At 35.3% G+C, this 23,976-nt stretch overlaps 3 protein-coding genes across 3 annotated transcripts; 1 reads left to right on the top strand and 2 right to left on the bottom strand.

The window, feature by feature from the left end:
* Positions 1-8,386: 8,386 nt before the first annotated feature.
* LOC112755464 (pentatricopeptide repeat-containing protein At5g10690) lies at positions 8,387-15,165 on the top strand. The gene is made up of 12 exons (XM_025803569.3): positions 8,387-8,804; positions 9,024-9,206; positions 10,276-10,408; positions 10,707-10,804; positions 10,935-11,096; positions 11,180-11,248; positions 11,928-12,063; positions 12,292-12,524; positions 13,238-13,315; positions 13,589-13,657; positions 13,873-14,049; positions 14,829-15,165. The coding sequence occupies exons 1-12, from the start codon at positions 8,559-8,561 to the stop codon at positions 15,081-15,083; spliced, it is 1,839 nt and encodes a 612-aa protein (XP_025659354.1). The 5' UTR covers positions 8,387-8,558; the 3' UTR covers positions 15,084-15,165.
* Positions 15,166-15,621: 456 nt separating this feature from the next.
* LOC112755463 (U-box domain-containing protein 52-like) lies at positions 15,622-19,963 on the bottom strand. Its single transcript, XM_025803568.3, has 10 exons — positions 19,829-19,963; positions 19,229-19,446; positions 19,052-19,152; positions 18,838-18,959; positions 18,502-18,762; positions 17,957-18,266; positions 17,788-17,889; positions 17,143-17,571; positions 16,124-16,873; positions 15,622-15,982 (listed from the first exon to the last, which is right to left on the bottom strand). Exons 2-10 carry the CDS (start codon positions 19,428-19,430, stop codon positions 15,911-15,913), a joined length of 2,349 nt encoding a protein of 782 aa, XP_025659353.1. The 5' UTR covers positions 19,431-19,446; positions 19,829-19,963; the 3' UTR covers positions 15,622-15,910.
* A 929-nt stretch (positions 19,964-20,892) lies between these two features.
* On the bottom strand, positions 20,893-23,911 carry LOC112754130 (pollen receptor-like kinase 4). Its single transcript, XM_025801719.3, has 3 exons — positions 23,299-23,911; positions 22,507-23,142; positions 20,893-21,669 (listed from the first exon to the last, which is right to left on the bottom strand). The coding sequence occupies exons 1-3, from the start codon at positions 23,909-23,911 to the stop codon at positions 20,960-20,962; spliced, it is 1,959 nt and encodes a 652-aa protein (XP_025657504.2). The 3' UTR covers positions 20,893-20,959.
* Between the last annotated feature and the right edge of the window lie 65 nt (positions 23,912-23,976).

The following is a 23,976-nucleotide window of genomic DNA, read 5'->3' as shown; positions in this document are numbered from 1 at the left end:
ACCATCAATACTGACGAGGGGCTTGCAATGCCGGAATGCCTCGACACAGGTTGGAAATGTCCAGAATAGCCGGTGAAAGTACTCCGTGGACTCATCAACCCTACCACCAACTCGAACAGGAGACGTCTTCAGCACCGTGATTGTTCCCGGCATTGTCGCCTGGATCCCTAGGATCCAACATGGCAACTCCGCGTAAGACTCTTCCCAATCTCCATATATTTGTGCCACTGCCTTCTGCTTAGCCATCCAAACCTTCCTGTAACTAGGCCTGAAACCGTAATCAGCTTCTGTCGCTTGTTGAAGTACCTTTACCGTAACCGCAGCATCTGCCCTAACCATAGGAAGAACCCTCGCACAGATAACGTGGTAATCCAGCTGACGGTGATCACTTGAAATAGAAGTTGCGAGGCATGTGTGTGGCCCGTTGTACCTCCTAACCTCCCAAGTCCCTTTTCGTGCACGAAGCGCTACACGAATCAACCAAGTACAACCCTTGCCGAAATCCTTACATTTTCCATGATACTTCAAATGATCCGATTCAATGACTCTGTACTCAACACCTCGCCGGATGCTATAATCTTTTACACTCAGGACAGCTTCATCCTTACTTTGGAATGATTGGCCAATCTGAAATTCTGCAGAAGATCCCCCCACTCTGTTACCATTGTCTTCCTGTTGACCAAGGGCTTCCAAGTTTAGTGTCGAGAAGTGTGGAGGCTGCTGATGAGAACCGGAACTTGATGGCCGATGCTGCGGATGTGGATCGCCACCGGTGTGATCGTCGCTGTCACCATCAATATCAACAGGCTCCTGCTCAGACTCATCGTCACGCATTGCATTCTCTACTTGATCAGGTGCACCATAATCTTCAATATAAGGTACGAGGCCGCCACCGGTGTCCACAACGTGGGAAGGCTCAACAACTACTGCATTCTCCAAAGGTATAGAACCAACAACCTCCGTTCGGGCTAAATCGACCGCAAACGAAGGTGATTGAACCGGCGGAAGAACCGGTCTGACCGCAGGCATCGAACTAGATGCACCAACCGCGGAACCTGGGCAAGGAACTGGGGCGGATGCCCCGGAACTATCGACACCAACCTCCAGCTTCGCGAACAACTCATGGATTCTGATCTCGGGAAAACTCCTTACACAGTAGAACAGAACCCTTATATCTTCATCAGCTTTAACCGCAAATGTTTCATACTGAACACCGGTCGATACAACCGCCATGGGAATCTTGTAGAATAATTTCTTCACCCACTTGCTACCCAAAACTCCCAGCTTCTCCAAGATGCTGTTCTTCAGATCTGACAAAGTCATCAATGAACTAATAAAAATACTTAGTGGTTCTTTGTCGGTAAACTTCACACCGTGGCTTTTACTTTTTTTTATTTTCCCAGAGCAATGCACTAGGGCAAGAAAACTCTCTTCCTCACTAGCCATTGTGACAATGATCTCTTATGAGCTAGAATCACTCGCATATATATAGATTTCCAGTGATAGTAAACCGTGGTGACCCATAGGGGTTTATGTGTTTCGCCATCTCTTCATAAACCGTGGTGACTCACCACGGTTTATGCACGCCAGCAATCCTGAGTAAACCGTGGTGACCTGCCACGGTTTACGTTCAAAAATTCTCCTTCATAATCCGCCTTGACTCACCACGGTTTATGAACAATGTGAAACCGTGGTGGGTTGCCACGGTTTACATAATAATCAGTTTTTGCACATACGGGTAACCATATCCAGTTTTGCACATTTGAGTAAAGCTTTTCTCAAATTTATTTATTTAAGTAACTTGCCCTATAATTTACTATAATTGTTTTATACATTAAAAAACTAATATTTAAATACAAAATAAATCTCGAGTTCAAATTCCAAAACTAAAAACCGAAGAAAAATACAGAAATAATACAAGTTAGAACGGCTCATAATATATCAAATTACACTAATAGAGATGCTCATAAGCCTAAATACTTGGTAAAAGATCAGAATCAACCTAAAACTGCTCCACTTTGTGCATTAAGCGTTCAAGTTATCCATTCCAATACTAGCCTGCAGCAAAATATCAAGAACAATAAAGCAACAGAAACTAAACTATGCTCACTGATTGGTAAATACAAATCTAAAAGTACAATAACACCAAACTAAACTATGCTCAAAATACCAAACTAAAAGCAACAGACCTTCTGCAAATTTGATTTAACAAATGTTTTCCCAGATGGAGTTTTGTTCACTGATTCTTGAGGGAGATTAAGTTTTCAAACATCTTCAGAAGTCACCTTAAAACAGTAAACAAGAAGTGCTCAAAAGTCAAAACTGTTACCCAAAAAAAAAAATCAATGAACCCCAATGAATAAAAATAAATACAACAGGGGATAAAAAAATACTAAGTTGCTCGTGGTAGCAGCTAGAAACATGAAGAGTTAAGATTTATCAGGGTACAATAACATAAATTATAGGCCATCATAATAGATGGATGTAGTGATGCAAAATCTATTGTAGCAATTGGCTTTTCATAGAACCCAGCTCTTGCCTCCAATACCTGCAAATTGCAGAAGTTAAAAGAATCATGATCTTGTGCTTGACAAGCAAAAGTTGGATAAATAAACATCCAAACGGAAAATAAGGAAAAGGCTGCCAAGAATATATACACTTAAAATCATGCTTTCAGTTTTTTTCTTTTATTCTTTTTTTTTGTTATTTAAAGAGGGATAAGACAAGAGAAAAGTATTTTAAGAACTCCGATTTAATACAAGCAGAGGAAAAAAGCGTGGCCACATGCCTTTTTTCTTGTAGTGCACCTCCGATATTTCTTTCGCAATATCTACATATTGCCTTCCACTTTCCATCTATTTGTTCCATCCTAAAATGCTTTCAAGCCTGGGAAGTTAATCCTTTTTTGTTAGGACTGCTCTGCACGCTTTGGTTAACTTCTTGTCCTCCCTCTTGTATTTTTTTTTGTTCTTCCTCTTGTGTTTCTTGAAGACTTGCTTCAATTGCTTGACCATCATCACTTTGTGTTGATTCTGTCTCATTATTATTTTCAATAGGAGTTGAGCTAAAATTATCCATCTTGTACATAAACAGCAAGATTTAATACAGAAACAATAAATTAAGATTCAATATAGAAACACTAAATTAGATTCTAACTCAACTTCAGATACAAAGATAAAATTCAGAAAACAAAAAAAGATTAAATCAGATACAAAAGAATACATAACAAATCAGCAAAAATGGCAAAAAACAGAGAAGGATAAAAGATCACTAATTAATGATAAACAACAAAAAAGTAAAATAGGGCTTCTTTTAATTAATGATAAACCACACACTACACGGTCATGGGAGTTTTTTGTATTGCAAAGGAGGAATAGCATGAACACAGCATGGCAAAAAGGGAGATATGGTGAAAAATTGGAAATACAATCATATATCTGTAAACAAAACAGCCAACAAAAACATAACCGCATTCATTAACAAAAACAACAGCCACCAACATCAAAAAATCAAAATCAAAATCAAATTCATAGAAAAAATAGAATTTTAGAATATAAAAAATTATATTATCAGAAACTAATTATTAATTAGCATGAAATCAAATTAATGAAGTAAAATGTCAAAATCCAAGTAAAAAAAAGGAGAGAGCAGCTAATATTACCAGGGACAAGGGAGAAATGGCCGGAGAGGTGAGAAACACCGGCAAAGAGAAGAGCAGAGACGCAGAGTAGCAATGCAGGACAGCGGCGGTACAGGAGTTGAACGGACTCAACAGAGAAGCAACGTTGGCGATTGGCAAAGGAAAATGGGTAAAGATAAAGTCGCAACAGTGCAGCAGAGGGGAACGGTATGGTGCGGTGATGGCGCCGTGCAGGACAGGGAAAAGCGTCGGGAGAGAGAACGCCGCAGTGCCTGGTGATGGCACGGTGAGTGGGACGGCGTGGTGAGACAGACAGTAGTGAAAAAGGTGTCTGGAGGTGGCTGGCTGGGTGCAGTGAGGATGGAGAGAACGCAGAAGGGGGTGTCGCGAGGAGGGGCGAGGGTGACTGGGTGAGTGGCATGGTGCGGCGCCGGATCGTCGGTTAGAAAATTTTTGCACAAAGATTGTGATTACGTCGATAGTATAGTCACAACCGACAAACAACACCCGACCAAAGTTTGGAATAAAAAAAATGTCACAATTCAAAACCATTATAAACCGGGAGTTTTGATTCCCGGATCGTCTCCCAAAGACCTAGTGATCAATGAGTGTGCAATTTTGGTTGTGAAGGCAACAAGATTTTCAATAAAAATATGAACAATTAAAGGAATAAAAGAACATTCAAAATTACAAGTAATGAACTAATAAAGGAATTAAAGAACTAGCTATGTAATATAGACAAATAAGCTATAAAAGAGATTGATGTATGTATGTGTGTGTGTATGATTCAAAACATAAATGGAGTCTTGGCTTGAGATGAGCTAGAGACATTTCCTTGTTGGAACCACAACTATGACAATTGTAATGGATTAATCTCACTTAGTTAATCCTCACATCGGAGAGTAAGTCAAGGAGCATAGTTGTCCTTAATCCACAAATCCTAACTCACTTGCTAATTGCCTTAGTAACAAGTTAGCTTTAGTGGAAATAAGAACAATTAACAATCCAAGAATTATCACTAAATGTTGGACATTCCAACTCTAGGAACCCAATTGCTCATTTTTCCCAAGCCAAGAGGTGGAAATTTAGCCCATAATTAAACTTGATATTTCCACAAACATTTGGTGGGCAAAAATGCAAAACATGAGAAAATTAAGAAAATGCTTGAAACTATGAGCATCAAATGATAAAAAGGAACAATAACAACTCAACCAAGCATATAACAATCATCAATCATCAAAATCATCAACAAGAAATCAAAATTGGAAAAAGTATATAGATTAAAGCTATGACTTTAATTACAAGAAAGAGTATCAAAATTGTAACTAAAAGGAGTAGTAATTAAGAGATACTTACAATGGAGGCTAGCACAAAGCAAGATCAAAAATAGAAATGGCACTTGAAATGTAAAACCCTAATATAAATCCTAATGGTGATGAGAGAAAACTTAGAGAAAAACTAAACTAAAGCCTCCTACTACTACTCTAAAAACTACCCTAATGATATACTATGTTTCCACAAGGTTTGCCCTTTCCAATATGAGCCTTTAGCAGCAGAAAATGGGCCTCCAATCCCCTCAAATCGTGAGTTACGTGCATTTTTAATGAAGGCATGTGCGGGTACCTGTGCGTACGCACAAGGGGTTGTGCGCACGCACACTCCGCGATGCGTTGGATGCTTGTACAATGCGTCAGATGCTGTGCACTCGCACACTTGGCTCTGATTCGTTGCCTGTGCGTATGCACAAGTGGCTGTGAGCACGCACACATCAATTTGCAATTCTCCTTTGTTTCTTCATGCTTCCTCCTCCTTGCCTGCTCTTCTTCCATTCTCACCATCCTACCTTATACATCTGAAATCACTCACAAACAACATCAAGGTATCGAATGGAAGGCAAATGAAATAAAAAAAGTCAAATTAGGCACAAAAGAGCATATTTTCATAATTAAGCACAATTTAGGAGGAAAGCTCAAAAGCATGCTATTTGATGGAATAAGTATAGGTTTATATGATGAAATTCACTCAATTCTAACAAAAAATTATCGTAAAATATGAATTCATCATGGCACTAGTGAGTGGGAAAAGGATTAGGGTTTTTAACTTTTCAATATATATATAGAAGATGAAATGACTAAAAAACCAAAGTAAATAATAAACTACTAAGGGTATTTAAGTAATTTAATATATTCGGGAAATGCAGAGAATGCGGGGACAAGGATCCCCGCACCTGCTTCGGGGGAATTTTGTCCCCACATCTCCTTCTTCGCAGAAAATTTTTTTCGCCATTTGGGCCCATTCAAGGTGGTCTCTGCGAGGATTTTGCCTCCCGAAAATTTTTGACACCCCCAAACCTTAACTATAATACTATAAAAGGGAAAAAATCAAACAAAAAAAAAGGAGAAAACACAGCACGAGAGATTATTGAAATTAAAGAAAAAACAAACGAAAAAAAACAAACCAGAGTCGGATGATTGAACGCTAGAAGTGAAAAAATCAGAAAGAAAGAAGAGAGGAAAAGAAGGAGGAAAGGAAGGGAAGAAGAAATGCAAGCTCGCTAGCGATCTTATTATTAGAGAGGAATAGCTTTTGCATATTCAGGAGTTGTAGAAATTGCTCCAACAACGAAAATGCCTATTGCAGAAGAAGTTGATGAGAAGATGGAGGAAGAGGTTGAGAGTTCAGACTTCAAAGAGAAAAGGAGATTTTAGTTGAAGAATCAATTCTTGTCGATTTTTTTTTGCTAATTGAAGATTCATTGTTTTTCACGGTCAACAAAATGAGTTAACCAACCAACTAAAGTAGGTAATCATTCGATATTAAATATGTAATGACCTTTAATTACTGGTTGGTCAGAAGAAAATGAAACGCTAAAAAATAAGGTAGATTTGGAGTGTTTAAGCCAATTTTTATTGAGTTAATAGTCAAAATGGTTTCTGAAAGATACGTTGATTTCTATGTTTGTCCTCGAAAGAATAAATTAATCAAATTCGTCCCCGAAAGATAACGGACTTGGTTGCGTTAGTCTTTCTATCATCTTCCTTACTAACGGTGTTAATAAAAACTGACGTGACATGTTAAGTTACATTTTAACACATAAAACGACCTCGCCTTTTCGTGGGCTAGCCCAACAAAGGCTTAAACCTAACCCACCAGCCCCAAAAACCCCACCCATTAGCCATTTTCTTCCTTGCTGATTTTCTTCCTCAGTGCTGAAACTGCATAACCACTAACTCTTACCTGAATAGCCATGGATGTTGTTCTTCCCTAAAACTCCATAACCACCGTAGCACCATGTTGCTGACCTTTATCAATCATCACTGTAGCACTCAAGATTCCATTATGCCTTCCCGGATATCGTGCCGCACTCCGTGCCATTTATTCTGATATTTGCTCTTTCTATCGTCGGTGGCTAGATAGTTTCTTCGCGGCACTCCTAGAGTTATGCAACTCTCTCACCGAGCTCCGCCAATTCCTTCCCATTTTCATCAAGAACGGCTTCTACCACTAGCACTTGTTCTGCAGGGCTCGACGGCATCTCCAAAACCTCATTTTCCTTTGACACCATCGACGACCACGACAAGCTTGATGTACTTTGCCACACCATGCTCAAAGAATATACAAGAAACTCTTCTCTGCATGAAGTCTTGGGATTTCACCATAGGATAAGGTCTGTTTGGTTAAGCATGATGCATATAAGATGTTTAATAGAATGCCTCATAAGGAATTTTACCATAGAAGGAGATGACGGAAGGACTAACGCTACCAGATTCATTATCTTTCGAGAATGAATTTGATTAATTTATTCTTTTGGGGACGAAAATAGATATCAAAATATCTTTTAAGAACGCTTTTGACTATTAACTCAATTTTTATTTTCAAAAATATAATTTTTAATCTTCTTACGATAATTCATATAGAACTCCTAATCTAGAGTTGTAAATGATAAGATATTAAAATTCCTATATTTTGTTTAACAATAATAAAATTTAAATTAAACTATCTTGTCAACGAGCTATAGCTTAAATTAGAGATGATAACACCACCCGAATCCGCGATACCCACCCCACCTCTACCCGCTCGGAGCGGGGTAGGGACGGGTATTACCTAATATCCGTCCCGATATATATATAATATGTATAATATATGTAAAATAATTAATAAATGATTAATAATATTATATCATATTTAAATTTTTATTTTAATTTATGTTATGTATATGATGATGGTTATGTAAATTTTGAAATTTAATTTTATTTATTGGATTTTAATAATTACAGTGGAGGGTATGGGCGGGACGGGTACCCATAATTGCGGGTTAGGGTTCAACGTTTTACTACCCGCAGGTAGAAGATGGGCGGGTTCTATGCGGGTCATTATACGGCGGGGCGGGATCGGATAGAGCAAAAATCTGCCCCTACCCGTCCCGTTGCCACCCCTAGCTTAAATGACACCGTCTTTCCATACTCATCTAGAGGTCACAGATTCAAGTATAAATATACTCAAATATTTGATTATTAGTTTATTACATTATCTTTGTTTTATTTTCTTTTAAAGAAGGAAAAATATATTTTATATTTCTAATATTTTCAATTTTAACTTTAATTTTATTTCATTTAAATTTTAGATCTAATACTTTGAAATGTTTCAATGTTAGTCTTAAATTTCATTTCGTTTGGATTTTTCTGTAAATATTTTAAAATGTTTGAATTTAAATATAAAATGAAAACTTAATACAAACTTTAGAGCAAGTATATTTTTACACGACCGTAACGCAGTGCTGACCCCTATCTATCTGTTTGGAACATTTTGCAATTTGCACAATCCAAATTAAAAATTGCAGCTAAGAAGAGCAGTGGTTTTAGATTTCCATGGCGAATGGATAGCGTGTTGTCGTTTAAGACGCAATTTACCCTCGAAAATGCTTACGACGCAGCCTCTTTCGTCGTTTACTACTTCACTATTCCACTCAAACCCACCAACTCAATCATCCTCTTATATCCCTCTCTCCTTTTCTTCTTCTTCTTCTTCTTCTTCTTCTTCTTCTTCTTCTTCTGCTCCAACACGACGTCGTTCGGCAACCACGACCTCCACTCCTTCTAAAACGACTCTCAAGCGCCTCACTTCTCGCGTAGTTGAACTCACTCGCCGAAGACAGCTTCGCCAGGTAAGCATTCTTATGAGGATAATTTAATTATAATATTTCTAAAGCAATGTGTCAAGAAGAATTTAGGAAGATGAAGAATCGCGGTAGGTAATTGTTATATTGGTAGTTACTTAGCATGATTTAACACTTTTTGTTAGAAATTTTTTATTGGTTGATAGTGTAAAATTGTTTTACGCATTTGGCGTTGAATTCTATTGTTGTTATTTACTTTGGTTTTAGATTTTGGATGAGATTGAAGTTGCAAAGAGGGATTTAGGGAAGCTGAACACGATAGTGATGAATGCCGTGATTGAAGCTTGTGTTCATTGCGGTGACATAGATTCTGCGCTTAGGATATTCGATGAGATGAAGAAGCCAAAGGGTTGTGGTGTGGACAATGTCACCTATGCTACACTTTTGAAGGTGTTCAAACTTTTAAATTATTCTTTGCTCCAAAATTTCTTTCTTTCGTTCTGCTATGATGATGAGCAAATTTATTTATATGATGTGCTTGAAGGTGCTAAAGTACAAGCTAGTTTAATTAGAGTAATGACATGTAATCATGTACTTCCTCCATTCCAGAATGCTAGTCTTTCAAGGTTATGTAAAAAGATAAGAAAATGATCAAGTATTCCAGACTTTCTTCAAAAATTGATTTAAGTAACTAAAAATGGTATAAAAATGATATTTTGTATTGAAGTTCTAGAGTGATAGTCAATTCAGAATATCTTAAGTTTAACATTATGGAATAGAGTTAGTATTTATTAGCCTCATATACAGTTTGTTAGATTAGATTAGACCAGCACTTTCGTAATTAGTCTGATAGCAGTTAGGAACTAACCATTATCTAGTTATTTAAGTTCTGATAATCCACACTCATGTTCAGTAACACCATCTTTTCTGAATGCATTCTTCGCACCTGCATCTTCATTTCTTAGATGCTCTTCTCTTTCATGATATTAGAGCTCCCTATATAATGAGGATCTACTGTACCACTTTAATCTTGTGCATTCAGGGAAGAGAATCATTGAGCACATTCTTCAACATTCTCCTAAATTTATCCTAATTTCAAAGCAAGATAAATATTTAAAGACATTAATATCTTGAGAGCATTTAAAAAGAAAAACCATTAAATAATTTTCTTGTTTGGAAATTAAGAGGATGATTAGGATGAGGTTAAAGGAGATACATGATTGTTGATTGTTGTTTTAATAAAATGAAATACTACCAAACAAAAAGTGGTACTTGTTTTCTAATTTTTATCATGCAGAATTCTGTTTACTATATAAGATATATTTTTTTAAATGAAAATATAGTGCCAAAAGAATTTTAAATACCGCATTGCAAGCTTACAGAAATTAATATTCACTTGTAAAAAAAAAACTGTTTTAAGAATGAGCCCAGCATGAGATTATTGCTATTTTCTCTGATATTGGCCAAAATTTTATGTTATTTTCGTTTCTTTAACTTTCTGTTAAATGTTATGGCTTAGGGTTTAGGTGAGGCGCGAAAAATTGATGAAGCATTTCAGCTGCTTGAATCAGTGGAAAATGGTACTGCCTTGGGAAGTCCAGAGTTGTCGGCTCCATTGATTTTGGGTTTGCTAAATGCCTTAATTCAAGCAGGTGAGTCAGACTGTTTGATCTTATATTTAACATAGTTAAACTGATTTTCACAACTTATGATAAGTTTAGCATTAGGTCAGGACAGCTTGTCAGTGGTATTAATTCAATTCTATTTGGGTTTAGTACCTGCTGGAATTGTTTATTAAGTAACTACATTATCAATTTCTGCAGTTTGCCATTGCATTTTATGTTTTATTTAGTTTGGGGAAATTTCTATCTTTAGGATATATACATTTGTCTAGCTGTACTAAAACTTCATGTTGAATTGTGATGTTTTACTTGTGATGCTATAGTGCAGGAGACTTGCGTCGTGCCAATGGCCTCCTTGCACGATATGGGTTTTTGTTCCGTGAAGGTGGCAGTTTTCCAGTCTCAGTATATAACTTACTAATGAAGGTTTTGCTCTGAACCATGATCTTGTAAGAGCGAAAGTTTCATTGTGATAATTGTTTAGCAGTTATAGGGATTGCAAATGTTAGTTATAACAGAATTTTAATCTTAATTGCTTCTTATTTTCAAAATTTAGGGGTATATAAACTCTGGCTGTCCTCACACTGCACTAAATATGCTCAATGAAATAGTACATCAAGGATTAAGGCCTGACAAGCTCACATATAATACACTAATTTTAGCATGTGTCAAGAGTGAAAAGATGGATACTGCAATGCGGTTTTTGGAGGAAATGAAGGTAAGCACTTGAAATTCAGGTCCAGTATTTCTATGGTAGATAAATATGAAACCTTTTGAAGTTTCTCCTTTTTATATTTTTAGGGCAATTCAGAAAAATTCATTCATGAAGATCTGTTTCCAGACATCATTACATATTCAACATTGCTCAAGGTTAGATTTCTCATTTATTTATTTGTTTGATTACTTTGCTGTAGTATAGAACTATAAATTCGTCCTTTCAAAAGTGATTTTCACTTTATAATGTGTGTAACTCCCGATTAGAGGATTCTTAACTCACCAGTAGTGAACTAAGGGGTAGCTCCAAGGCCCCATTATTGAGACAGCTAGACAGGCCTGTATTCCTTTGGCTCTTGTTGTGAAAAATATTTTAGGAATTCATCTACAGTAGTTTGGTCATGTGCAGGGAAAGACTTGTTAGGAGATAGATAAGATGGAGTTGCCTAATAATTAGTTAGTTACAGTTAGGAGATGACGGAAAACTATGGGGAAATCATTAAAAAGTTTTAAAGGTAAATGGTTTATCTATAGACATGGTTTACTATTAGAACAATATGGCATTGCTTGATCCATTTAATATTGTTCTCTCAGCTAGTTAGAAAAGACTTAGTTGGTTTGTACTGTCTAGATTTATTTTAACGAATGTCATTATCTGCCCATTATATTAATTCAATGGATATTTATGCTCCACACATAGTTTACATTGTCTCTTTGCTCATACTCCCAATATGTATTTTGAACAAAAATAGTTACAACACTATCTTAAATTTTTCTATTGGTTTGGGATGGTTCTCCAGCAGCAACTTTCTCAGTTTCTTTATGTAAAATACAGGGTTTTGGAGAGGCAAAAGATCTTGCTTCAGTTCTGAGAATAGTGCTGGAAATGAAATCATGCCATGAATTAAACATTGACAGAACTGCTTACACTGCAATAATTGATGCTTTACTAAAATGTGGCTCGGTTAAGGGTATGTTGTTATTTTACTACAAGTTTCTTACTTTTCTTGTTAGAGAACTAGGATAATTTCAGGAAGACTTAAAAATATAAATTGACGTTATTTTGAATTTGTGAGGAGTGATGATAAATAGTAACCAAATTCATGTTTCTGAAATTAATGAGTTATCCTTGTCTCTCAAATTAAGGGGTAGAACTAATCTCAACTTGTGATACCAATGTATTTCTATTGTGCTTTTAGGTGCTTTGTGTATTTTTGGAGAAATATTGAAGAAAGCTGGTAGGAATGCCAAGTTAAGGCCAAAACCTCATCTATACCTCTCCATGATGCGGGCTTTTGCTTTACAAGGAGATTATGATCTAGTTAAGAATTTGCATAAGCGGATTTGGCCAGATTCTGCAGGGATCATCTTGCCAGTTGCACAGGAAGAAGCTGATCACCTTCTCATGGAAGCAGCACTGAATGCTGGCCAGGTACTACGATGTCTTTCACTAGTATTATTGCCATTGTGGTGGAAAAGTCTTTTATTATTAGGTGCTTTGTTGTCATATAAAGAGAAAGAACTTGGTAGAGAACCTTTGTTCTTTGAATATGTATACCTAGCACTCAACATCTTTGTGGGTAAAACTTGTAAAGAAGCCGCTGTCTACAGTTTTAGAACTTCAATGTAGGTAAAACTGCGTGTTCTCCTCCTGCTGGAGAATTCTGATATATATATAGAGTAAATATACACTAATTTCAGATGCTAACCTACAGAATTTGAATACATAATCACAGATGCACAATCCCACAGAACTTGCAGATTCGGATGAGCAAATATTCCGCTGTAATACATGCTACTATTCTACTAATATACTGGCAGATACTCTGCCATAATATCCAATCAATTCTATCGACATGCAGCACGAATGCGTATAGTGGTACTATATAATGCAAGAGTATTTGGATAGTAATTAGAGTTGGTATTCCACATGATTTTACATTATGTTATTCCAGATTGTTGATTTTCTTCATTTTTGTGAAATTGGTTGTTGCTACATATGATGTAGAGAAGAACCTGGTTATTAACTTGGACCTTAACGTATACCCTTTTCTGTTTCAAAAAACGAGAGAAAGGGGGTGCGAACCTGGCATTTGAAGTTAATAAACCGCAACTTTGTAATGGATTCTGCATTATTTTGGTCAGGTTGATATTGCTGCTAAAATTCTTTCTGATATTGTTTCAAGATGGAAAGGCATATCATGGACCAGTCGTGGAGGCATGGTATGTAAATAGTATTTTCCTGAATTTATGGCGGTATTAAATTTTTTAAATGCTTAGCTTGATTTGAATATCTTCATTTTTAATTTTAATTTATTGTTTTTTAAATGTCTCCTTCATAAATATAGTATTGCCCTGGATCTGTGGATCACATGTAATGCAGTTCCCAAATGTCATCACAATGCAACCTTTTCTGAAGAAGCTAACTCTCATTGACATCCATTATTTTCTCTCAAATAGTTAATGTTAACAGCTGCCCATGTTTTTGTGCTTCAGGTTGCTTCGCGCATTGAGGCTATCTTGGGATTTTCCAAATCTATATTTAGTCCTTACTTACTTCCTGAGGTACTTATCATTTGTATCATTAACATTCCTGCACAAGGCCCCGTGCTGTAATGTTAAAGAACTAAAATGCTTGAGTTTTTTCAACATGCTTCTGAAGCTGTGTGTGGTTAAAGTTTTGTTGAGATTTATGACTGTTTGATTTGAATTTGTAGTATGTTAAGATAGGTTCTACTTGGAGAACTTGCATGTTGTCTAATTACATTATCTTGGTTCAGGTTTCACCCGATGAACCAGTTGAGAATTTCATGGTACCATTTGAAGCGGCGCAGCCACTACATGGTACCATAAAGCTGGAGAAAGTGGCCATGCGTTTCTTTAAGGATAAAGTTGTTCCTATTATAGACGAGTGGGGGAGCTGTATAGGGCTGTTGCACCGTGAAGATTGCAATCAGGTATTGTTTTTGTTAGCTCGGAACGTTGTGAAATTACCGTTTCATTAAACTCTGTTATCTTCTGGATTTGCATAGGAAACCCTACAGTTTTTAATAAATTTTTGAATAAAGTATGCTTTTTGTCTTTAGTGTTTGTGAGCTTCTTCAAAAATACCCATTTCATTTAATTTTGTCCATAACGTTTTCGATTTGTATCAAAATTACTACTAGACATTAACTTCATCTAAAGCGTTAGGGACAAAATTGAAAACACTTGGGTAATTTTGACGTGAATTGAAACTCGCTAGGGACAAAATTGAATGAAATTAAATGTTAGTCGCATTTTTGAATAAAATCACAAACGTTAGGACAAAAAAATACTTTACCCTAAATTTTGCTTCCATCGATGACTTGCAGAAAACCTAATATGCTGCTTTTTAATCTGTTCCACTCCCTGTCTCATCAAGGCTTAAATTTACTTAAGTTGTAATGCATAATAGGGTACTTAAGCCATGTATATGGTTGAACATCGTTGTTTTTGGTTGGTCCTTGCCTTTGGGTTTGGTTATAGTGCTTAATAATATGAATAACAATAGTACAATACTGTTATGTACTTACGAAAAATCCGCTACCTAATTAACCACTAGATATCTATCTATATATCATTAATAAGTGAAAAAAAAAAGGAGAAAAACTGCCTGCAATTAACACATATTTATCATTAATAATCATATGCATTCCTCTCACTCGATTATTTGGGACTCTTACTATTTGATTATATGAATTTATTCATTGTGCAGTTGGATGCTTCCTTATCAACAATGATGAGAAGCCCTCCACCATGTGTGACAAATTTGACATCTATTGGTTATGTAGTTGATTTAATTTTAGAGAAACGGTACCCAATGGTTATCATTGTAAATTACACAAGCTCCTTTAACACTTCATACAGCTCGAGGGCTCTTGGAGTTTTTACATTAGAACAATTGAACAGGCTTAAAAGAACACCTGTATCTGGATTAAAAGGGACAGAAATTCCAGTCCACGCAAGATGAACCATACAAAATTCTCACCTGTTCCGGAAATGCCATGTTTTTGTGATATCATATATAAAGATGAATTAGTTTCTAACTACAATATCCTATCTGAAACAAGTAAAACTAGTTTATTCATTTTTCAATTTTTTGAGAAAGAAAACGATAATCCATTATTATTATTTATCATAATAAAAAATAGCTTTTCTTTTCGCCAATTCAAAAAATATATTTCCCAGAGGGATAAAATAAATTTAAGAAGAGATCATTAACGGACTCTAATCATTTAAAGCTGAATGTATTGTAGATGCACCAAATTTTAAGTTACTTTATTTTCTTTACACAGATTTTAAAGCTAATTTCTAAAATAACATAGTCCAAAGTTTTCAACGGCACGATTAAGAATCATAAAGCTAGATGGTTAATCTCAGGGCAATCCTTATGCATTCAGCATTTATTTTAGAATTGATCACTCTAGAATTATGTGAATTTACTAATTATTAATGACATTGATGATAACTCTCTTTAGTGGAAAGTAACCATTTTTACAAAAAATATATAATGAAGGAAAAATAAGATTATTGTAGGTTTTAATTGTATAGAGTAGTTTGTAGAGAGACTTATTTTATGTAGGATGTCCTTTGCCTATGACTCTTCCAATTTTTTTTTTAACAAATCTAAAATGAAATAAGAAAACAAAAGTTACAAGTTTTTAACAAAAAATTACATGCTGGGATCAAGGAATGAAGAATTCTAATCATTTATGTATTTACACTATACTCCAAAACACAGTTGTGTTTAACAAAATTTTCTATCTTGCTCAAGGATTACTTATTTTTGACTTGTGATTAAGGGTCTGAAATGGATGGCTTCGTTGGGCTCTCCTCAGAACAAGCAAGTGAAGGAGAAGAAGCTCCATCCTGAAACATTTTCATGTTAATTAGTGTGAACTTATGCTATGCAAGTATTGAATTAACATATGTATGTTATGGAAGATAATATTTGAATTAGAACATGACCAAAACTATATGTATAATTGAAAGAACAGCAAAGGGACATACCAACTGAACAGAAATTTGGCTCTGGTTGGATGGGCTGACATAGCCATTGAAATGTAGAACACCATTTTCAGCCAATGACCTTAGACTATTTAGTATTGGTAGGACCTCCCTGCCGAGATCCGGTCTGTCTTTTCGCCTTAGCTCTGCGCATTTGATCGAAATTTTTGCGAGGCTCAAAGCCTCATCCATTGGCCAATCAGGCACTTTAGGATCAAGCACATTGGCAAGTGTTCCCTTCTCAATGGCTTTCTCAACTTGATGAGCCAATCCCATTGGTGGTTTCGCCGTCAAAATTTGCAAAAAAATGATCCCAAGGGAGTATATGTCAGATTTTACACCTAACATTCCTGTTTGTTGGTACTCAGGGTCTATGTAGCAAAAAGTTCCAGCAGCAGATGTCATATGGTATTGTGTGACCGAGTCAGCGACCGACGGCGGGACTAGCCTAGCAAGACCTACGTCGCTGATCTTGGCAACACAGTTTCGGTCAAGCAGGATATTAGCCGGCTTCAAATCTCTGTGGACAAGAGGCTCTGGTTTTGTTTGATGGAGGAATAACAGGCCAGTGCCGATTTCAGCTGCTATTTTAAACCTGATTTGCCAAGGGAGTGGAGGAGTGTCTCCTCTACAAAAGAGTCGATCTTCTAAGCTTCCATTCGCCATGTACTCGTAAACAAGGCATCCGTATTCCGGACAAGCTCCTAAGAGGAGTACCATGTTAGGATGCCGGATGCAACTCAGTACCTCAACCTATTATGTACATTCAAACATGTAAAGTAAGAAAAGTATATTAGACAGAGAAATGATATATGGCCATCAGAATTTATTATCTTTGGTTATCACTTAACATCAATTCAATTTCTTTACTCTATTAATCTAACAACGTATTTTATCCTATATTTTTAAAAATCAGTGACTAACTGATAGCCAAAAACAATAGATTCTGAGGATCTTCTAACATTTTTCTAGTAGATATTCAATGTCTAACAACCTTGTTTCTTTATGTTGTTTTTCCTTACCTCTCTTTGAAACTGGGACCTTCCTTGTGCTGCATCAGGACGCAGAACCTTGACTGCTACAGGTGTATGATCAAGAAGGCATTTAAAGACCGGACCATAACCGCCTTCTCCAATCTTCATGGAAGTTGCAAAAAAATTTGTTGCTGCTTCGATTTCCTCAATTGAGTACTTTCTACACCTGATGTCATTTTGTGCCAAAGCATCAAGTGCTCTTTTCTTAGCTTCTGCTTCTTTGATTGCTTTCATTTCTGCATTAAGTCTCTTTTGTGCTTCTAGTTCTGCAATCCTCTTTTGTGCTTCAGCTGCTTCAATGGCTGCTTTTGCTTTAGCTTTCTCCATTTCTACAATTGCTAATGCAGTTTCTTCTCCCAGCTTTGCCTCCTCTAATTTCCTCTCTTCTTCTAATTTCCAACGTTGAAGTTCTATAGCCTGTCATATATATAAGAAAAAAACAAAAGTACTTTATTTCTCAATGTTTCAATTTTAAACATTTTACTTTTTATAATAAAATGATTAAGTGAAAGTTTGAATAAATTGTGAAACATTCAAGGTAAAAAATATTTTTTCTGATAATTTATTATCAGAACCCACTCTTTTCTTTTATCTATTTTGTTAAGAGTTATCATAAAATTTGTGAATCTATACCTTCTGTTTTGCTGTGAGAGCTTCTTTACATGCTGTGCTGTACATTTCCATGGTTTGCTTCAACTCCAACTTCAATCTCCTCATTTCATTCTCTACATCATCCTATAAAATTGTAGTCCACGTAAGGAAATGAAAGATAGTAGAAATATTTGATGAATTGTTAGCTTACCGTGGCATGTGAGGAAGATAAGACCCCATCAGTATCATGTGAAACATATGAGAATTCAGGAGAGTCGGCAAGACTATCCATAGACATCCTAGGATGATGAACAGATTCAAAGCTGTAGTTTCCATCAATGTTGATATCAGAGCCATATGATAATCGAGGATTCGACATTCCTGCATCGGAGCCGAGGTATAACGAAGGAATCATCCGGTCTATACTCGACCTTTCTGAGCTCACAAATGTTATGTCAGTATCTGACCATGACATTTCTGCATATGACTTGTCATTCATACATTTCCGAGTTAATGGCGACCTGCTTTCAATTTCGTAATGAGAAAGTTTCACGAGCCAGCAATTTCATTAAAATCTAGCGAGTATTTAACCATTAAGAAAAGAGTATGTAATCTCACATCATTAAAAATATTAATGATGACTAATTGATGACTACAAATCACAAAATGTGCTGACTCCTAGCATTACTGTTTCGTAATTATTACTCTATCATACATCAATACTAAAACATTTTTTATCCAATGAAGGCCACTAACCTCATTGTATCCGTTACTTCTTGTGATCTACGAGGTGCATCAAAGGATCGTCTTCCATGGCTTTTAGCAGGCAAACGTGGGTCAGAAGCAGAGGTTAAATTAGAATTGGATTGGGTAAGGTGTGGAAGCAAAGGAGAAGGGGAAGGAGCAGGACGAGAAGCTGATCGTGTTGAATGAATCTTTCCTTTTGAAACCACATACACTGTACAGAAATCTGGTGCCCCTTTTGATACTAATCCCGGAATATCTGCTACCTTGAATCTTGTCAAATTAAAACCTTTCCTCAGTAAATCATTCTTACAAGTCCAACATGGAGGGACATTAATTTAACATTACCTAAGGAAAGTAGATTTGCTTGAACACCCTAACACCAAATGCTCTATTATTGTTTGGGAAGCATATTCTGTTAATGCTTTCGCTACATCTACATCTTCTAGGAGTATGTCCTTGCAACGTATCTATAAATCAATAACAAAAGTGCAAACATATATGAAATGTTCGATAATAATTAATAAATGCTAAATAAGATAAGTTCTATCCGTTTACTTACATCTTTGCGTGCACAGAAGAGATGATATGAATGAAAAATCTCTTTGCCGGGGTCATCAAGGCCCTTAGAAGGTGATTTGCCGTCACCAATGCCAAATATCCCTATTTTTGTGATCAACAAAGTGATTAAACTATGAGCAGGGGAATCATGTGCATGTTTTAAAACGAGAATACTCACTTGGAGACAAGAGAGAATGTGATGTAGAAAGAGAAGTTGGCCTAAGCTTGACATGAATAAGAACTACGGTTTGAGATTTTGTGAGGAGATGTTCGGTGGCCCATTGAAGTGCATGTCTGCTCCCCTTACTATTATCTATTGCTACTGCCACTACTCCATGCACCCCCTCCTTCTTATCACAATGATTCTTTTGCAACCACATTCCTCTCTTTAGATTCCTGTTTTCACATTAGCAGTATCAAAAATGCTATTCGTATCAGCCACCACCAATGTATTTGTATATAAATATATGTGAATATATTTGTGTATAAATATATGTGTGATTTAATTTATTTTCAATGTGTATTTATATTCTAACATAGCTGACTTTGGTGGCTGATTTTAGTGTATAAATAGTATAATCCTAAAAGCATTACTATTATATCTAAAACTTTACGGTGTCTGATGTTAGCTAAAATTAACTATTATAATATTGTTCTCTAAAATTACTCTTTAATTATTTGTCTATTCAAAAAGATTTTAAAAGTTACTTTTAAAATAATAATATATTTTTATATAAAGAAAATACTTTTAAAATAAGAAAAATTAATTCAAACGTACCTTAATTTCTTTCCTCCAAAAAACGTTCACTTTTCAAAACCTTACAAGATTTCTTTCTTTTTGATCGTGTCTTCTTTGAAGGGAAAATAACGAAACAATGCAATCAAAGGAGACTACCCTATCCTTCTAACTCTCAAGTATTGCTTTATCAAATTCCTATTGTGGAGAACTTCTAACGAATTTAAAGCCCATGACTCTCTGTGACAATGGAAACTATTCTTGTTAAAGAACAATGCAAGATAAGGTAGCATGCTTTTTCTTTTGAATTTTCTATATGACTTTGAAGTATTTGTTTGAGTTGTAAACTTTTCTTTTTGTTCTTTTGACTTTTGGTGTTTGAATGACAAACATGATAGAAAATAACCAATCTTACTTTTTGTTGAATTAACAATAATAACAACCATTTTTGTGTTGATTTTAGCTTGCTTAAGAATTTGAGCTCTTTACGAACTTAATAACCACAAACATTTTGCTCTATGTTTATCTCTTTATATGAGAATAACCAAACTTCACGGGTTGGCTTTGACTTTCTCCCTTGTTGTAATAGAATGGCACTTTTTTATTTTTTAATAACAAGTGAAAAATCACCAATAAAATAAAATAAAGATCCAAGAATAATGAACATTTCAAATTTGGTTAGAGTGAAAACACAAAAAATAACTAATTATATCCGAATTCTTTCGTTTTAAGGAGTTTGATTTCAGTTTATGGTTAAAAAAATGAAAGATAATAGAAAATTAACTCAAAACATTTTAAAGTTATCTTATTTTATATTTTTTAATCACTATTAGAATAATTAAATAATATTATATATAATAAATATATAATTATAGATGTTACATGTATAAAATTATATATGTATAACTTTAAATTATTAGATTACTGTTTGGGGGAGGGTTTGTTTGAAAACAAACAAAAAAAATTACTAGATATTTCATACTCAAATTTGACACCAAATCATTTTCAACATTTTTTGTTGATTATTTTTTAATTCTTCCGGAGAAAAAATATAAAACAAAAAGAGGAATTATAAAGTAGGAAGAATAAATTGCAATAATTCACCCTTTAATAATAGATGACAATTGATTATTGTAGTATTGGTATATATGCAAGAATTATTGAGCATGAACATCAAGTAGCAGCAATAATTGAGAAAGAGAAATCGTCATGAGTGAAAGTAGTAGCCCTAGAATGCAAATCTCCTTCACTAACATAAGAATAAGAATTTGAACTATTAATATTATTATTATCATCTTCACAATCATTATTATCCCCAATCTCCTTCACCTCTTCAATCTTTGCCAAAGCCTCCTTCAAATCCCACCTACTCTCCAAATCCCACTCACAACAACACATCCCAATTCTCAAAAGCTTCAACATCTCACTCTCACCATTTTTTATTCCCATTATGCCCTCATCAAACACTTCTCCACTCCACTCTTCCCTCACCACCGTGTTCACCCAACTTGCCAGGTCAGCATTATTCTCACCCTTCCCTCCATGCCTTAAATAGTTCGCCGGGAACTTCCCCGTCAGCACTTCTAGAATCAAGATGCCAAGACACCACACGTCCGTCTTCTCGGTTGTCCGGTCGGATGACTCAGGAGACTTATATGCTGCCATGAATTTCTGAGCATGGCTCTTGTTCATCACCGGAACAAGGCCATACTCCGTTAGACGCGGCTGGAACGCCGCGTCGAGGATGACGTTGGAGGATTTGAGATGGCCATGGGGGACTTTTTGGTTTGGAAATTGTGTGTAGAGATATGCAAGTCCCCTTGCCACTCCTTTTATGATCTTTAAACGAGTTGGCCACTTTAGCATGCATCCATTTTTCCTACCTGATTTTCCATCCATCATTTTCAACCGATTAGCTCTATGTGTCTAAATTAAACTTTAATTATTAGTCAAATAAACTTAGTTCTTCAAAATTGTTGGAACTAATTATGGTTACATGGTTACATAATTACATGTGATTGTGACTTCAGGGCAACCAATGTAACTATTTCGCGTGAAATTATTTTATATAAGTTTATGAATTTAATTTTAATGTATTGTTAATATAAAATAATTTTATACTAATTACATAAAAATAATTATTTTTTAAATTTATTACATGAATAATTACTTAAACAAATAGATATAATTAATTAAAGGTGATTGCTATGCTGCTTAAAAGTGTTTGTCTAACTTACTAAAAAGGGTTAAAAATTAATATTTAATTTAAAAGTATAAAAGTAAATAATTATTAAATATTTAAAAGTTTCCATAAAAAGTAAGTTAGGTAAAAGTTAGATACCAAATTATAGGTACCATAAAATTCACTTTAATTAAATAACAATAAAATAATTTATGTTGTGAATGCATCGTTATTAAACTCTAAATTTATATGTAATTTATTAATATTTATTATTTTAAACATGTGCTTTGACATTCTAATGTTATCAACTGCTGATGGTATGAAAAATTTTCTCTTTTAATTTTTCTTCTAAAATTATCCTTTTTGTGTTTTAGTCACATAGTTACTGCTAAATATTAAAAGAAAAAATTAATCTTTTGTACCATTTAACAATTTCCTAAAGTAAAATTAAATACTTTAAAACTCCAAAACATAAGAGATCAAAGTTGCATTTTATTTTGTAGAAATTAAAAAGTAGAGAATAGTAGTAGACATATACCGTGGAGATGAGTAGCCAAGCTATGATTATGACCAAAATCATAAACCAAAAACTTGTCTTGTCTTGTATAGTGGAATGCAACAAGAGGGAGCAAATTAGGGTGTGACAAACTCCCAAGCCTTCTCATATGATCATAGAACTCATGTTTCCCAACATTGTTCATGTGCCTAAACCTTTTCACAACCACTGCTTCTTCATTACCACTATTATTATTCACAACCATAGCTTTGTAGGTACAACCAAAACTTCCACTACCAAGTACCTCAGCTGAAGCCCTAAGCAACCCTTGCAAATCAAATGCTTTCTCTCTATCTTCCCCAACAAAATTCAACTCTCCCTTCTCTTCTTTCTTATTATTAACATCAATTGATGATTGTGCACTATAGTAGGCTGAGTCATTCTTATGGGGTGTTGATTTTAGCCTCTTGCTTGATTTCGTAGGCCGTCGGCGGCGGCCGGAGATGAAAAGAAGTACTAGCATTGAAGCAACCACAACCGCGGCCACCACCGTGATAGCAATTATAAGATTGCGGCGGTTCTTTGCATTTGGAGAAAGAGGAGAAGGGGAGTCAAAGGTCACGTTAGGATCGGCATTGCAGCTCTTGTTCATAGGCTTTCCACATAGATTTATGTTGCCTGTGTTGCAAGGAAAAGAAAAAATTTAAAGGTTTAATTATTTTGGATTGGAGGTTTAATTTGCATAATTTAATTTAATTTTTTATAGTTTAAAAATTTATAATCAAGTATTGTAAGATCTTGGTTGCTTAAAGAAAAAAAGAAGGCTATACTTACCAGCAAACCGGATTGGATCTTGGTTGCTTAAGCTTTGCGGTATGATACCCTCCAATAGGTTGTTTGATAAATCAAACACATTAAAGCTGAGATTCTTTTGATGAAACTCTGGTATTTGTCCTTCAAAACTGTTACCACTTAAGTTCAATTCCAAAAGCTTAGGCAATTCAGCAATGGACTTTGGAATATAACCACTGAACTCATTCTCTTCCAAGTACACCTTCTTCAATCTTTTCATACCTTCAAAAGCATCATTAGCAATGTCACCAGAGAATTTGTTATTAGAAAGAAACAAAGCTCTTAACCACACAATCTTCTTGAATTCAGGCATTGGACCCTCAAAGTTATTTCCTATGACACTGAAGCTTGTCAAATTTGATAACTCAAATAATGTGTCAACATCAATTCTCCCACTTAGTCCCATATTCTCTAGTCTCAAGCCATGAAATGATTGTGTTTTCTTGTCACACAATAAACCATTCCATTTACAAAGATTTGGCTCCGTGCCCCAATTACTCAAAGCAATGTCGGAATTGGACAAGGAGCTTTTGAACTTGATCAAAATTTGGTCATATGTGTCACCCAATGTTGCCACAAAATTAAAGGCCAACATGGTGAAGATCATGAGAAAGCAATAGTGTTTTCTTTTATGACCCATAATTAATTGATCATCGGTGC

Source organism: Arachis hypogaea, chromosome 16, assembly GCF_003086295.3.
Source record: "Arachis hypogaea cultivar Tifrunner chromosome 16, arahy.Tifrunner.gnm2.J5K5, whole genome shotgun sequence".
Classification (NCBI taxonomy): Eukaryota; Viridiplantae; Streptophyta; class Magnoliopsida; order Fabales; family Fabaceae; genus Arachis; species Arachis hypogaea.
Note: the sequence above shows the minus strand (reverse complement) of the source record. Positions and strands in the feature narration are given on the sequence as shown.